At 42.6% G+C, this 15,739-nt stretch overlaps 4 protein-coding genes across 6 annotated transcripts; 1 reads left to right on the forward strand and 3 right to left on the reverse strand.

The window, feature by feature from the left end:
- Positions 1 to 3,841, reverse strand: LOC131887402 (polymerase delta-interacting protein 2-like). The gene is made up of 6 exons (XM_059235999.1): positions 3,361 to 3,841; positions 3,109 to 3,276; positions 2,954 to 3,038; positions 2,465 to 2,848; positions 2,180 to 2,385; positions 1 to 202 (listed from the first exon to the last, which is right to left on the reverse strand). The coding sequence occupies exons 1-6, from the start codon at positions 3,615 to 3,617 to the stop codon at positions 88 to 90; spliced, it is 1,215 nt and encodes a 404-aa protein (XP_059091982.1). The 5' UTR covers positions 3,618 to 3,841; the 3' UTR covers positions 1 to 87.
- Positions 3,842 to 6,563: 2,722 nt separating this feature from the next.
- Positions 6,564 to 12,751, forward strand: LOC131887405 (microfibril-associated glycoprotein 4-like). 3 transcript variants are annotated; one of them, XM_059236002.1, is made up of 13 exons: positions 6,564 to 6,918; positions 7,018 to 7,507; positions 7,639 to 7,803; positions 7,878 to 8,157; positions 8,226 to 8,405; positions 10,018 to 10,967; positions 11,032 to 11,157; positions 11,301 to 11,420; positions 11,502 to 11,694; positions 11,768 to 11,998; positions 12,075 to 12,211; positions 12,283 to 12,434; positions 12,509 to 12,751. In XM_059236002.1, the coding sequence occupies exons 6-13, from the start codon at positions 10,893 to 10,895 to the stop codon at positions 12,657 to 12,659; spliced, it is 1,185 nt and encodes a 394-aa protein (XP_059091985.1). In that variant the 5' UTR covers positions 6,564 to 6,918; positions 7,018 to 7,507; positions 7,639 to 7,803; positions 7,878 to 8,157; positions 8,226 to 8,405; positions 10,018 to 10,892; the 3' UTR covers positions 12,660 to 12,751. The 3 variants fall into 3 exon arrangements, with proteins under 3 accessions (XP_059091985.1, XP_059091986.1, XP_059091984.1); XM_059236001.1 differs by lacking the exons at positions 6,564 to 6,918; positions 7,018 to 7,507 and having other exon boundaries at positions 7,627 to 7,803; XM_059236003.1 differs by lacking the exons at positions 11,032 to 11,157; positions 11,301 to 11,420; positions 11,502 to 11,694; ... (2 more) ...; positions 12,283 to 12,434; positions 12,509 to 12,751 and having other exon boundaries at positions 6,565 to 7,507; positions 10,018 to 10,524.
- On the reverse strand, positions 12,649 to 13,427 carry LOC131887410 (glutathione peroxidase 7-like; the record flags this gene model as incomplete). The annotated part of the gene is given in 3 exon segments (XM_059236010.1): positions 12,649 to 12,931; positions 12,990 to 13,086; positions 13,152 to 13,427. Coding segments are annotated over 3 exon segments (558 nt in total), but the record flags the coding sequence as incomplete, so codon positions are not given.
- A 255-nt stretch (positions 13,428 to 13,682) lies between these two features.
- LOC131887409 (mitochondrial import inner membrane translocase subunit Tim17-B-like) lies at positions 13,683 to 14,569 on the reverse strand. Its single transcript, XM_059236009.1, has 3 exons — positions 14,410 to 14,569; positions 14,042 to 14,334; positions 13,683 to 13,975 (listed from the first exon to the last, which is right to left on the reverse strand). The coding sequence occupies exons 1-3, from the start codon at positions 14,433 to 14,435 to the stop codon at positions 13,809 to 13,811; spliced, it is 486 nt and encodes a 161-aa protein (XP_059091992.1). The 5' UTR covers positions 14,436 to 14,569; the 3' UTR covers positions 13,683 to 13,808.
- Between the last annotated feature and the right edge of the window lie 1,170 nt (positions 14,570 to 15,739).

The raw sequence follows: 15,739 nt of genomic DNA on the forward strand, positions 1-15,739 counted from the left end.
GAAATAATTTTATTTTTCAATTTGGTTGGCTCCTCGCGAAGCCAGCTAGTGGATTTGAAATCGCTTTTTGTCACAGAATCATTCACGTCAGTTACCCAAAATGGGCGGTTCATTCGGATCGTCTTGTTTGCTTTCTAATGAAAATGGAGGAATGCGGCAATCAAAGGCGTGGCCGTCCTCTCGTTCCATTCGAAACGTGCCCCTGAAAAAAGAACAATACATTAAGACTAGAGTGGAATAATTGCACTTTTTGCCATTATCAAATCCAACTCTTCTATAGCTAATAAACATGTGCCGTGTACCAGGCAACATTTGTTATATTTTAGTTTCTGTGGCAACCAGACCAATATACTGTTTACCGGCTGATATAGGACAATTAATTGAATGCAACAACATTTATCCTTTAAGAAACACTTGTTCGATTACTTCACATCATATTTTTGGTAAGTCATTTGTTCTTATAGGCCTCAGAATTCCTTGTCACAGAATACATTGCAGTTCCAGTTCATTTATGGACCTTTACCATGGTTTAGTCTGTATGGGTAGTAGCACTTACTTCCTCCAACATTTTTAAATTGAAAGCTTCATTTTTTCTGGTTTCTGCTCCAATCCAGGCGGCCAAATCCTTAGCAAAGGCAACACCACTCTAGTCAAATGTAATATAAGTACCAATATGTTTATCTCTTTACATTCTGACTTCAATTCCGTTATCAAATTTCCCGTTTTTTTGTGCTGCAGACAAAGAAGTCTTCTTGTTTCAACACCTTAACTAGAACTCTTGCATTCTAAGGTGTTGGTCCCCGGAACAAGGCAGAACAAATGAAATCAACATGAGTACACACTAGCAAAAGGAATATGATACTCTAACTCATTTTCTTCGGTAATCGAGACACGAGGTTTCGTTATTCATGAATAGGATACTACGCTCATAAATATAGATTTCAAAGTACATACAGAATTTGAGTTAAACATGGGCAGCTCTCTAAGGGATCAATGGTTGCAAGTTTTAGGCACAAAATTTGATGAATTCAACTGCAAGGTCCATGAGCTGGTCATGATCACACTGTATCTAACGTTATGGATAAGATCCGAAAAAGGCTGAAAATGGAAAAGTGGACTAAACTAAAGACGTCAAACTTCAATCATACTTTAAGGTTTTGTAGTAGTGTCAAAGAGTGGCCAGCTCCAGTTTTTAACACGCAATTTAAAGACAAGTAAATTGTACTGAAGATAATGTTGCAAAAACTGCTCTCCTATTAAGACATTGAAGTAGTAGGTGTATGACAATGTCAGCACTAATTTTGGGGGGTCAGTGAGGCACTGCTTGAAACAGAAGAGGTACTAAAAAACAAGATACAACATTTTTGTGCTCCTTCATGTACCTTACAACCTTTGATTTTTACTAATATTGTCAAATCATATTATTAAGGTAAGAAAAAATGCTCACATTTTATAAAAGCTAAATGAATTTGTGTTTTACAAATGAAACATCTTTTGTTAAAATATTAGTGGGGATCAAATTGTTAATTAGTATGTTGTTTTTTTCATGGAATTTTTGACCCCTACAGGTTATGTGATCCCTAGTACTTAGTCAATTGGGCGCATTAAAATTGATTTGAATTGGATTTAGAAAAAAAAATCAGATTAAAGTTTAATTCAGCAAAAAAATCTCAGAATTGGATTAGGCAAAGCTCTTGGCTTTTGTTTTATTTTTGAATTTAGATAGGGCAGAAAAGTTTGGATTCAGAGTCAGTCGGATTGGAAAAAAAATCCCTCAGATTCAGCTTACAAAAATTGGATTTTAGTCACACCTTAGTCCACATGAGCTAGTCAAAGTGTCATTATGACCAGCTCATGGACATTGCAATTGAAGTCATCTAATTTTGTGCCTAGAACTCTTAATCATTAATTCCTTAAAAAGTTGCCCAAGTTTATGTCAAATCCTGTACTCTGAAAGCTACATATGAACACACAATGTCCTCCCACTCATGAAGAAAATGAGTATGAAATGATACTGTCTCGAAGCACAAACAGAAGAGGGAGGAGAGTTCTTGAACTTCTTGGGGAATTAATGAGTTAAACAGTTTTGTCAAGAGTGATTGAAACAAAAAAAATCGTCCACTTGCTCGACTTTTGGCTGATGGCTTCTAACTCTGAATTGCTACATGTCTCATCTTACCACATGTGCCCCGAAGGAGCTTGAAGGCTGACATGGGATGAATATTGGAATGCTGGCTGGTCCTTGGATAGCAAGGGCTCTTGTCCCACCACACCTCGTCCTCGTACCGTCTCAAGAGTGCCGGAGAGAGAAAAGATCCGCCAGTTTCGCTCTCGAAGCTGGACAGCTTTCTCACCCAGATTTTCAAGTCTGATGCAATAACGCCACTAAGGAAATCATTGGGGTTGATTTAATTTGAGAGCCTTACATTTTTTCATGCACCATTCCGGGAATGCGATGTCTTACCCAATAAACGTTATTCGCTTGCGTCTCTCTGTATCCCATGTAAAAGGGAATGACAGTGACTCGAATATCTTCCGTGGTCTCTTTGTGAACGTCAGAGAGTTCTAACCAAGGGTGGTTCTTCTCCTGCCACGCCTTGAGGGTATCTAAGGCACCAAAAGGGGGGTCGTCGCCTTCCCGATAGCTCAAGAACTTATCGAAGAGCTCGTGCTGAATGGGGGAGCGGTCCTCAGTGGAGTACGGGATGATATCCTCATGGGCCACATAATCCAGACCCGGAATGGCGTAGAGATTGCGAGTGTTTTCCGTGTGGTTGCCCAAAAATGTGACCGATTCCGTTTGAGCGCGATGAGTGATGAACGGACAATCCCGCCCATCAATGAGCACCTGAAGTGAACATGGGATATGCATTTGAACGAAATAATGAGACAAGCAAGACAAACACAGGCATGATACGAAACCAACCCACGGTTCACATGGAAACGGCCTTACCTGATAGTAGGTATGTGTTTTCCCTTTGACCTCCTTGCCCGTGCCACTGGGATTGGAAATGATCTCTTCCTGACTTTGGACATCCCTAGAATGGAATTCGACTCATAACCGAGCCCACTCCCATTAGCTGTTGGCCCACGAAGACTCCTACTTACTTGACCGAGTTGTCTTTCTTTGAATTGGGCAAGTCACGATCATAGACTTTGGCCAACCAGGGGAAGAGAATCACGCCACGATACCCGAACAACCGATGGAGGAACATCTGACCCGTGTCATAATTGCCATCCAATTTCAGTGGTTCCAACTTGCCCACCTCAGCCAATCTACAATAGGGTCAGAGGAAATCAATCAATCACCCGGGCAAGCCGGCCATTAGCCCAGTTCTCGGAGGAGGAGGGTTCCCATACCGGGTGGCATAGCCCCGTTGAGCTGTGACAAAATTGGGTGGGGCCACCCTACTCGAGGGGGTTTGGCGCTGGACGCCCGTGGGCACTGATCCTTGCCGGGTCAATCTGGGCTGGCAGCCGGACCCATCGCATGGATTCCATTGAGCGCTCGGGGTCAAGGTAGTGAAGGCGGACAGGCGGGTGGTCTTGAAAGCCGATCCGTGGGCGGCGAAGACGAAGGCCGGGGAGACGGTGGTCAATCGAGAAAAGGCCAACATGATCAAGGTGACGCAAAACTTGGTCCGCGACCAGAGGATGAGGCCCAAATTTGGGGGTATGACAACACCCCACCAGCCAACGACCTGGCTTCGATGGTCCGATCGGATGCAGGAAGAATCGCGGTTATGGAAGTGCCGCAATTGAAAGCTCGATCAATGAAGAAGTGAAGAAGTGCAGATTGCAGAAGCAGCTTAGGTTAGTTAGCTAGCAAGTTGTTGCTTAACCATGTTGTGACTTAACCAAGGTTGCGTGATACTTTCATCCGAGGTTGATCAAGGATGCCCAGATGCAGATGGGTGATAAACGTTATTCTCCACCGATTAGTTGGCGGTGCTCAGTTTTAAATTTGTGACAAACTGTTAGAAAGGCTATTAATATCGTGTTAGGTTAGGTTGGGTTAGGTTAGGTTAGGTTTGATAAGGTTAGGTTAAGTTTAGAAAAAGTAGCACCGCCAACTAATCGGTGGAGAATAACGTTTACCCAGATGGGTCCGTGATCTTTTGGCTTGGGATCTGCCCGCTTCCGAAGCCGTAGACCAGTCAGGTAGAAGCGGATGTGGCCATAATGGGTGGCCTTAAAGCGCTCAGGTTAAAGATTCAAGTCCAACAAAGAACTTGAGTTCTCTGGCGAATTCGAGTCCCACAAAAGCGTCCTACTTGTATATTTGATGAGCCAAGCTTTCAAGGGCAGGTTTCTTTCATGGTTAATTCATGAGGTTATAACTAGGGGTCGAGAAAATATTTTTTGGAAACGAAAAGCATATTTTGAAATATTTTAGCTCGTTTTGAAAAAAGAATAATAATATGATTTGCTTTTTGGGAGGTTCATGTAATACTTCAGATGACATAAATGGAGGATGTTAAACATTACCTGACTCTATGCAATATTTTTCGTTATTTCCTCCATGCCAAGCATAAGCAAGAGACTGCTAATTTTTCACATATACCATTTTAGTTTAGGCATAAACCACTGAAATCATATGGAATGATCAATGGCTTAGGTTATCAAGCACTTGTTTTGAATCACTCTGAAAAAATAGATCGACAATATAAGAAGAAAAGGTTGCACAAGTATGGAGAAAGTGTTTCTGCCACTTCATGAGCTATTAAGCAAAGAAATGTCGATTTTAGGTAAAGTGTAATAAGGGCCAAATATATTTGAATGAACATTCTTTACCTCTTTTCAACATGCCTATTCTCTAACATTTTTTCCACTACATTGCAAAGTTGCATGTATATTCTAAGCTAAGCTGCCAACCTGGCGGCCTGCAAATTTACCAGCTGACCCATCAATGATCCTGTAAGTTCTTTCACGATTGGCATCAACAAAGCCAAATCACCTCAAAAGTAGGTATCATGTTGTTATGTTATAAGGAACCAGTGATGGGCATCATCGATTTTAAAGTTAACTTTGTCAATTGTTGAATCACGACTTTAGTCTATATTTTATATAACCACTTGTCAGATCTGATTTTATTTTATTTTAACACGCTTCATTATCCGTATGTCCATCAAATGGACATCAAAAAGACTTTGGATTGTCTCTGAGAAACCGATTTGGTATCCTTCATACCATATGGTAGGAGGGGGGAGGGGGGGGGAGCGATGAACCAACTTCATTTGCCTCACTTTTGCCGGCCCACTCTAGCAATTGACTACCGCGCACTGACCCATCTGGGTCAGATGCCGGCAAAGTTGCAAAAACTTTGCCAATTGACCAACCATCATTTAACACGAGATATTCTCGGTAATCACTCATGACAATGGAATAGCCCCCGAATCATAGCAACGTTTGAATTGTGGGGTAAAGTAAAAAAAAAGAACGATTGAATTGTCAAAATGGCTTTGACTTCTACCATCATAAAAAAAAGTCAAAGTTGCCTTCTACAGTGAATAAACCTTCGTCCTCTTCGGTCTCAGCGAATCCTTTCATGATTTGACTCCCAAAAATGCTTCTTGCCTCAGTGGAGTCAGTGTGCGTGGCATAAGCGTGGTGCGTTCGGACAATTGGCACCCCCTGATTTGGTTGGGAAATGTCTTTATCACATGCAAAACGACTAGAAGGCTTTCCCAGCCAACTGACCTAATTCGATTGACTAGAAAATTGGAATGGAACAGAGAGCTATCAAGCTTCTGGCAATCCTAGAAACCTTATCCCAGATTTATGAACAAAGCATTTTCTTTGTACAATTGACTACGCCATTGTTTTGGACAAAACTCGATAGCGGTTTTTTTTGTTGAAGGAAATACCTTGCCAAAACGTTGCGCCTCCCGAGGCTATTCATAATTCATTTTATTTTGTAACTGGTTCGTGAAATGGTGCATGTACTGTTGAGAAAGAACGGCAATCTCAGATAATATCCTACGATTAGACTTCCATGACCTCAAGCTATTTCTCTTCCAAGTTTCTTTTGTATGGGAAGAAGTAACCCGTGCCGTGTAGGTAGGTAAAGTATCATTGGATACTAAAAAGCATTCCAATAATTTTCGTGCGAGATCTGTTCGTCATTTTCGCTCCTGATTTGTCATTTCCTTGGGAAAACAGTTTAACAAGCATTGGTAGTCTCACACTTCCAACAACTCAAGTTGTGGCTCGCATTACTCCCAGGTAGTAATGTCATGAGAAGAATGGCTTTCATCGGATTTCTCCACCGAGATTTGAGATTATTCCTGTTGCCAGTGAACTTCCAATTCCCGCATGAGCTGTCAGGGTCCTCTTATGGTCCTGCTTACCCTCCTCTGTCTTCGCTCTGGATTTAATGCATGTTTTGTTCTGGAAAGCGACCCCACTACCTTAACACTGCCCTGAATAAGGGGATGTCCTTTGGAATGCCAGTCTATCCAGGGTATTGTAAGATTGGTGGCCTTTACTGAGACTCAATCTCCAGGAGGCAACCAATACTGCCCAAATAAATATGTTGCAAGGATCTTAAGCCTTAGTTGTGGCATTTTATGTGTTATGCATTCATATTCGCTATCAAATTTACCAGTGTGTGTGTGTGTGTTCTCTGGTAAGGAGGTCTGCAAATCACCGTGTAGAAACGGAAGCAAGTGGCAAGTACCACATACCAAATCGACGAGGAGGAGGAAGAGCATGAAGGAGGAATAGAAGAGGACGTGGTTGCTCGCACATGTGAAAAGAGGATTGGGCTAATGGTTAAGGGAGCCTCTGACTTGAAAGACGGAGACCAGTCGGGCTCAACCGAGAATCAAAGAAGTTTTTCCCCTTGGTCGAATTGCCATTCACATTCGCCGTCGGAACCTGTCATTCAAAATGTCCATTTGCAATTTGAAATACCTGGTAATCACTCGTATAGAGAATTTCGACCAGGTGGCCTAGTTAAGGCCACTTCTAAGCTCTACCGGGTTCGTCGACCGACTTGTTCCCCCTTTCCTCCAGGGCTCCGACTATTCTCTCTCGATCCTGTTCCTGAACGCGGGTGAAGTCTGAAACACCTGATCTGAAGGTCCTGGAAACCTGCTATACAGTACACATCGAAACGTACTGAGGAGCACCCAGAGCGCACTTTAAAAATCTGGTGGTCCAAGCCATTGGTCCAAAGTGTTCCACTGTTAGTGTGTGATTAGGACGTGGTGTTCTGTGATCGATACATGATAAATGAGAGGTCCCAGATCGGCGGCTTTCCAACGGTGACCATGAGGAAGGCTGGTACCATCCTGTTATTTGAGAGCAAGAAGAGATGAAGAAGTACTGAAGTGACGGAGCATCGGGTTATTGACATTTGGAATTCGCCAACCTTCACCTTCTTAAAGTTCATCAAGGCCCAGTGCATTCAAGATGTTCCAAAGGCAAACACGTTTGAAAGCAGTTTGGATCTCGGTATTTCTGTCCCGTTTGATAATTTTTGGAAACACCGAGGAGCATTCAGGTAAGCTATTTTGGGCACAAGAGCACAAGAATTCATAAAAAAGAACTGCAATTGGTACCGTACATCCGCCTTGGCACAAGAGCACAAGAATTCATAAAAAAAGAACTGCAATTGATCATCCGTTACTGCAGATGCGTTACAATGCTCGAATGGAAAAGGATTCTCCGGGATTTCAATTGGAATCCCTTCTGCATTGGAATGGAAACCTCAGGCCCCGATTCGATTCTGTGTCCTATGCAAGTCTTCAAACTCAGCAGAAAGTGAAGACTTCACTCAAGAGCTGTGCTCCAACTTTGGTGAGTTATAAATGAATGTCCTGGCATTGACAAATGCATGAGCCTTTTCCAACTTACAAAATGTGTTCCATCAGGCGATTCCGATCGAACGTTGGTTCAAAAATTCGATTGTGGCTTGGGCCGTGAATTTCTCCATGGTTTCACGAAGACGAACGACTCTTTGAATCTGATGCTGGCTTGCTCTAAAGTTAGCGAGGCCAACGTCACATTGTTAACCTATGAGTCTGGATTTCCTGTCGGACAGCAGAGGAACCGATTAGCTCGAACCAATTGGGAACAGATGCCCTTGGATGTGACTTGCAGGAATAAGAATGAGATCATTTGTGGACTCGATATTTCCAAATCAGAGTCAAGGTACACGGAATGGTTTTCGAGAGCAAGGATAAAATCGATCTCAAGCTTGTTTTCTCTCTCTCCTCTAGCGTGTTTCCGATTGTGAATCCCCATTGTTGCGATGTATCATTGTCGAATTCGGTGACTTTCGTCCCCTCTGACTCGTCTATGGGTCCATCTACCGCAGCTCAAGTTTGGACTGCCATTCTAGCGTTGTTGGTGATTATTTTGGCCATCATCGTCATCGTTCTCGTCATTCAACTCTGCTGGTATGTAATAAGTAGGGGTCGGTCATGTGCTCTCTTGATGCTAAGCACCCAGTAACCAACGGGTAAAAAGGGATGTGCTGTAATAGTGGTTGTTTCACAAAAACCCGCCAATTCCATCTTGACATTAATGACGATGAAGGTATGTGACCAGAGAATGAGGATCGAGATTCCAAAATTGAATAATTCACCTTTTTCTCCAAATGTCGAGAAGCAAAAGCTTGACTAAGACTTTGATTTACTAAAGAGCAGGTACGTTAAAAGTAGTGTATAGCCGTTAAGTTAGGACCAGTTGATGATTAAGGAATACCCGAGTTGAGTTCTTTTGTTGACAAGCCATATTTAACCAATACTTTGTTTCGCAAAAAAATCAAAGTCTTCGAGATCTGGAAGTCAAAATTGTCCTTTTCATTGAGCGGAGGAAGCGCCCTCTGCTTCGTTTGGGTGCGGGCAAACAAACGTGGAAGCAAGAGAATACGCTTTAAGATGTCAGATTTCACCAAGAGATTATTTAATGAACAGTGTATTGCCAAGGTACTGTGACACACTGCATAAGCCATCAACTCTTCCGGGAGACATTTCAAATTCCCTATGTTTAAAATTCCGAATAATTATGACTTGTAACCAACCATTTCAAGGGAGGTTGTATACTTTACGATTGATAACGCACCACATTTTCAAGTTTTTGGTGACCAACTTTAAAAGCATCACTTTTTTTTAAACTTACCATTAGCTTTTTTAGCGCAATTTAGTCGAAAAGGTGATGNTGATAACGCACCAACACTTTGGCAATTATCATATCCAACAAAACCGTACCAAGAAAAGCACATTTTCAAGTTTTTGGTGACCAACTTTAAAAGCATCACTTTTTTTTAAACTTACCATTAGCTTTTTTAGCGCAATTTAGTCGAAAAGGTGATGATGAAAAGTCACTGGTGTGCTGCAAGTATACATAATACAGCTCTCTGTTCATCCTTATTTGGATGTCACAAATGTTTATAATTATACCCTAATAGAATTTGAAAAGTCTCTCAAAAAGGTTGGTGGTGTATTTCTGGTGTTAGAATGGATCAGCAATAAGTTGTTCAGCGAAAAATACCTTGTGAAAGTCAGGTATCTTAGAGCGTATAGTTGCATTTTTCCGTTTGTTTGTCCTCAACAAGAGAAGGGAGAGGAGAATGGAAAGGACATATGGGTTCTCCTAAAACCTCACTGAAAACAAGTTGAAGGGGATGCCAGGTCACTTGCTTTGCTTCTGATATCGTAAAAAATTGCCTTTAGCCTATCGCCAGGTGCTCTCAATAGCTCTAGCATGAACATTTCTACTATGAATTTATACATGGCCCTTCATTTCCTTGTCTGCTACGTAGAAATGGGCAGAATTACGTCAATTTGCTTCCTAACAGTTTGAAAGCAACGTTTGGTTGTTGGGTAAAACAAGCATGATTAGCTGAAAGACAAAATGACGAGTTCCTTTAATAGGGCAAAGGCATTTCGGTTACAATTTAGGGATCACTACCAAAAGAAGCAGTTGAAGAACGAATCTAATTGAAATAATTCCCTTGCAACAAGTGGGTTTCAGTATTTTTTCGATTTTTTCGCTCTCCTATTTCAGCTATCCCATTTGTCCCAAAGAGTGCTTTGGGAACAACCCTGACGACTATCTCCCACAAAGTTATCCCAGGCATTCTTTGGTCATTGGTTCCAATAAAACCCCTTCAGCCACAACAAACGGCGAAACCCGGGCGCAATTTGCCCGATCAACCACTACCATAATCTCCAATAATGGGAATGGATCATCAATTCCAGCCAAGAACGCAATTCGTCCCTCGACTTCATCAGTGCGACCCAAAAGTAACGTGGGTCCCATCAGTTAACTGGACAGCCCAGTCTTCTCTTAAAAGAGATACTATTTGTGCTCATAATTAATCAGCTGGATCTTCGAATATACTTGCAATAAAACGACAGAACATCCTGCAATGTTTCAGTTGAGCAATTTAGTTATTCGCGGATTTGTAAACTTGATAGCTGCATCATGGTCATCCACTTCACAATTCAAGGTCTTAATTGAAGCAAGAGATGAATAGCAGGCACGATATGTAGATTTTATTCGTAATTTATCGCTTTGAAGTGTTAAAAACTAACGAGGTCACTTGAATTTTTGAATAAACGTTGGTCAAATTGCTTTATAGTTGACCTAATCATTGCTGACTGAAGACTAACATTTAGTATCTGCCCATTATTTACACTTGATGAGGATCTGAGTGAAACAAAAAAGAGATTGACCCAGACATCCATGAGGAGCCCGGAAGAGAAACTTACTCTACTGGGTTTTCAATGTCAACAAATGCGTCAATTGGCAACCACGCGAAAAGAGCTTCTTGGACAACCCCTTTAAATAGGGCCTGGATGCAAAAATGAGGCATCAATGTGAAACGAGTGTTGCTTCGCTCAAGAGCTCAACACAAGCGACCTAAGAAACGCTTCAAAATGAAGAGAATACTCCTTGGCGTGATTGGCTCCTTATTGGCACTTTTATCTCTCTCAAAGGCTCAGGACATGGCGGTGAGTGTCTTCCAGGCTTCAATCAGTTATACATTAGTGTTTACTAAAATTGGTTCTACTTTAGGTTTATGAGTGTGTGGAGAAGGTGGTGATGAGCGAAGAAATCGTGTTTGACGAGGAAGTGAATTGTCGACATATCTACCATGAAGAGTGTATGAACAGCTATGTGACCAAATTCAAAAGCCATCAGGTAATTCGAAGACAAGATATCGATTCAATTTCAGTAGTTCAATTTTTTTCGCCAAAAGTCTCTTTGTTTCCCAACCAGAGGAAGACCGTCCCCTGATATGCCCTTCCTTACATGCATACTATCCTATTGTTCTTCAATTTCAGCGAAATGAATGTAGCGATCAGTACAAAAAGAAATGTATGATAGTCTACGATCCAGTGCCTATCAAAATTCCTTACCAGTTCTGTCCTAAAAAGGATTTCTGCCGTAATCTCACCCGTCTGGTAAGTGATCCCATTAGCTATCTCTGATTTTGTTCATTTGGGCCATTTGCGTTCAATTTCATCATTACCATGAATACATAGACTGTGAAAGAGGTTCCCAGGGAGATGTGTTCCATGTCTCTTGGTAAAAAGTGTGAGGAGAAGCCAATGCTCTTGCCCACCATTGAAGCTGAGGAGAAGTGTCTCGAGGTGCCCAAAGAGGTGTGTGCCATCGTTCAATCCAACCCTCGGCCTGTGCAAAAACCAGTCATCAAAACTTGGTGTCCCAGTCTCGGTAAGTGTGAAACGAGGGAGGACAAGGACTATTGTGTAATGAAACCAACCCTGGTCTGTCTAATACATGTTAGATTCCAATGATATTCGGGATTGTGGAGACGTCCTCACTGTTGTGGGAAGTGTTATGTATCAAACTGGAATCCACGAATTCCCAATTGGACCCCCCGAAAGCAATCGAACCATTCGCATGGATTGTGACGAAGATGGATGGTCCGTGATTCAGTCCAGGGGGCAGTTTGGAAATCGTGAAAATTATTTTGCGCGACCTTGGTTGGCATTTGTCAATGGATTCGGAGTTCCAGGTGAGCAAGTTACTTACATATCGGTCTTTTGATTGATAAAAAACAGGATGCAAATTTTATTACGTCCGCGTTCTAGGCATGGAATTTTGGCTTGGACTGGAAAACATGCATTTAATCACCAATTCAAAGAACTATTCTCTGAAGATCACTTTGGAGGATACCGATGGAATCGTGGACCATGCCATCTATACCGAATTCAAGATTTCTGAAAAGGTTCACCTCCGTCTTGAGTTCGCTCAATCATCCACATAGTCCGTAAAAAAATGACTTATTCCAACTCTTAGGACCGATATGCCCTCTACGTTAATGGATACACTGGAGGATTGGGTGGCGATTCGTTTTCGTACCATTCTGGATTCTCATTCAGCGCCGTGGATCGAGATACCGATGCTTGGCCGGAGGGAAATTGTGCCCTACGATTCAGGGGAGCTTGGTGGTAAGAATCAACTTACTTCAGTAAGAGCAGAGGAACACGTGCGACTATACCTTTTGATTACTTTTCGACATTAGGCACGGTGCTTGTCATCATGGGAACCTGAATTCGTTTAACAAGAACACTAACGACACCGGCAGCTTCGCTGATTCCATTGTTTGGAGGGATTTCCGAGGCTACCGGCACAGTTTGAGATCGGCCAAGATGGCCATTAAGGTCTTGAATTAGAATCGATTGTTGTATGCAGCAATATTTGCTTCATTTAATATTTATCGAAGTTTTGCCATGCAATGAATAAAGGAGACTCAATCGCTCTTAGAGCTCAGATTTGGGAGACTCGTCACTGATCTTCTTGGCAGCTTTGGCTTGGTCGACAAGACCTTGGATTTGGTCAAAGGTATCTTCCACACTGACGTCGGGACCAAAGATGTGGACTAAGGTACCTTCATGGTCGACTAAATATTTATAGAAATTCCAATTTGGGGCAACACCGGTCACACCTGAAATAGATTTTCAGAGTCACGAAATGAAGGTGCCAAAACAACGAGGCCCAAATACCTTTAATATATTGCCAAAAGGGGTGTGCATCTGCTCCAGTCACGAGAACCTTGGCAAACATGGGAAAAGTGACGCCATACTTTTTGGTGGCGAATTCCTTGAGGATAAAAGGAGTGAATAGAAACGTGGACCTTGGAACCTCCAGATCAAATATAAACTCACCCAGATTTTCGAGTTGGATTTGGGTTCTTGATTGCCAAACTGATTGCAAGGGAAGGCCAATATCTCAAAAACGCCAGAATCACCCAGGATATAGTAGACTTTTTGTAGTTGCTTATAATGCCCATCAGTGAAACCACATTCCGAAGCCACGTTCACGATGAGCAGGACTTGGCCCTTGTATTGCGCCAATGGCACTTCGGTATTATCAATTTTAGCCACTCTGTGTTGGTACAATTCCTCCTGGACTTTTCCCCAGACTTGGCACCAACTTAACAGTAATAAAAAGCCGATCCATCTAGTGTGAACCATGTTTAATCTCGACTGCTGTTCGAGTGTTTGACTGAGACACTCAGAATGACTGGATTGTTTCGCTTTTAATCAAGAAGTCAGTCAAGCGGAGCATACATCCTCATCCGAGCCAGCCACCACCATGTGTCAGATTAGACCCGCTACGATCAGACAGACACACTGTGCTGGCGGAGGCTGGCATTACCCAGCAGATTTGAACTCAAGGCAACGAACACATAGTAGTACTTAAATGAGATGTTTTATTTCATGGTAAGCAGAACAACTACCAATATCAGAATGAATAATGCGGGTTTTTAGACGGGCGATGCGGGAACAATGCGGATAAGGTGACCCCCACCATTCTCCAATTTACAGAGGAGTGGGTCCCAAAGCACTGGGATCGGCGGGTGCTTCCCGGGGATCTTGGGGTCGGAAAGACTGCGCCGCATATCGGTTCATCATGATGCCTAAGCCTTCAATGAGGCCTAATAGAACGGCACCGACCAAGGCACTCCCCATCATGTGCTTAGGTCCGCCTGTTGATGTAAGACAAAAAAGAACCAATAAATCATGGGCATCATCATCTTGTACGGGCTACTCACGTCGAGCCGCCATGACCGCTCCGGCGGAAGCGCCGCTCATGATGGAATTCCAGGGATCCTCTTTTTGTCGAAGATGAGCGAAAGTGCAATCGAAAGAGGCGAAACAAATACCCCAAGCCGCGAACTGCCCGCCCAGAACGGGGGCCCGCTCCTTCATGCGAATCAGACCACCCATGGCACGGCGGGAGAAGCCGGTGGGGGCGTGTCGAGCTCCGCTGATCATGTTGAAGATCGAACCGCCGATCAAGCCCATGGTGAAGGCTCCCCCGCAATCATCGATGATCCGCCAAGGACTGGCAATATCCCACAGAGAAATCATACAAATTAGCCGCCTTCATCATGGATGGGTGGGCCAAGAGTCATCTTACCAAGGTTCACGGGCGTATTCAGTCATGGTTGGTCGAAGGAAATGAGAAGCAACTAATCGCTGTGGGTCATTTGTGTGTGTATATGGCCGGCCCTCCACACAGCTGATGCCATGCTTGTAGGCAGCATGGATTTCATCGATTTCATCAAACGCATCAAACTCCATAAGCTCGGAGTACCACAAGTTTGATTTCGCTCAACCTCTTAATGGTTGTCTGAAACGTCTGAACGAAGTGGGTAGTAGTTGTTTATCTAGCGGATGAGAAACTGGAAGTTATGCCCAGTCCTAGATATCAGTTCCAAGACATACAAGAATCTGAGGCTCAAAATCCTGAAGAAATCGATATACCCTAGCAATAAATGTAGAGACTCATATTTTTGCGGCCTTTTATTTTTACACTTTCTTTTAACCCTTTTACGTAGACCTCGAGGACAAGCGAACCTTTTGGTTTAAGTTCCCGTAGTACAAAATAATGGATTTGGCAGCTCACTTCTGCATCAGGGGGAACTAATGAACCTGTCATCAATTCTTGAATCGTAATTATATTTTTGAAATTATTTTGTGTTTTGAATTAAGGAGGATCAATGAATGAATTAGATACAATTTCCTTCAGTGGCCGAAAATTTTAAAGAAGTCTTTTGAAAAGAGCATCATTAGGAAGTGCCTAAATATGGTGAGCCTTGGGGCCAAAATGCTCAGGGCGAAAACGAAGCAAAGTGGTTTGCACAGTGTCCTAGCATGAGAAAGGTCCTCGGTTCGATTGTCCTTCCCTACCTTCCTCAAAGAAACCAACCACTAGACGCTCAATCCACACTCACAAGGGGAGAACCAATCTGAAACGGACACGACTGCCTGTTGGCAAATCTAGACGATGTGATGGCCGGCTGCGCTGGTCGGCCAAGGTTTACTTACCCCTTCAACCCTAGCAACCGTACACAAAAAAGAATATTTGGACCACCAACGCCAGAAAACGTTCATTTTCTTCAATTTGTAACTTTTTCTAATAATTTTCTTTTTTTTCAGTAATCACTCAGCGGAATAGGATGACAGGGCAAGCCAGTTGAGTTAGATCGACCTACATAGCTACATATCTTCGTCATTTTTAGGTTACTTTGAAAAGAAATAATGACAATTCCTTGAAAGCAAGGATGGTACATTTACAAGGGTTTGGAACTTGTAGCTTTTTCGCCATTTTATTAAATAAATTGCTTTGTCTATTTGAGGACCAACCTTCATAAGTTCCTTACGGATAGTAGAGGGGTTAAAACTTATCCAGGAACAAACCTGCCAAAACGAATAATGGTTTCATATTCGCTAGTGCCTTGTTTTTG

This window comes from Tigriopus californicus, chromosome 9, assembly GCF_007210705.1.
Source record: "Tigriopus californicus strain San Diego chromosome 9, Tcal_SD_v2.1, whole genome shotgun sequence".
NCBI lineage: Eukaryota > Metazoa > Arthropoda > Copepoda > Harpacticoida > Harpacticidae > Tigriopus > Tigriopus californicus.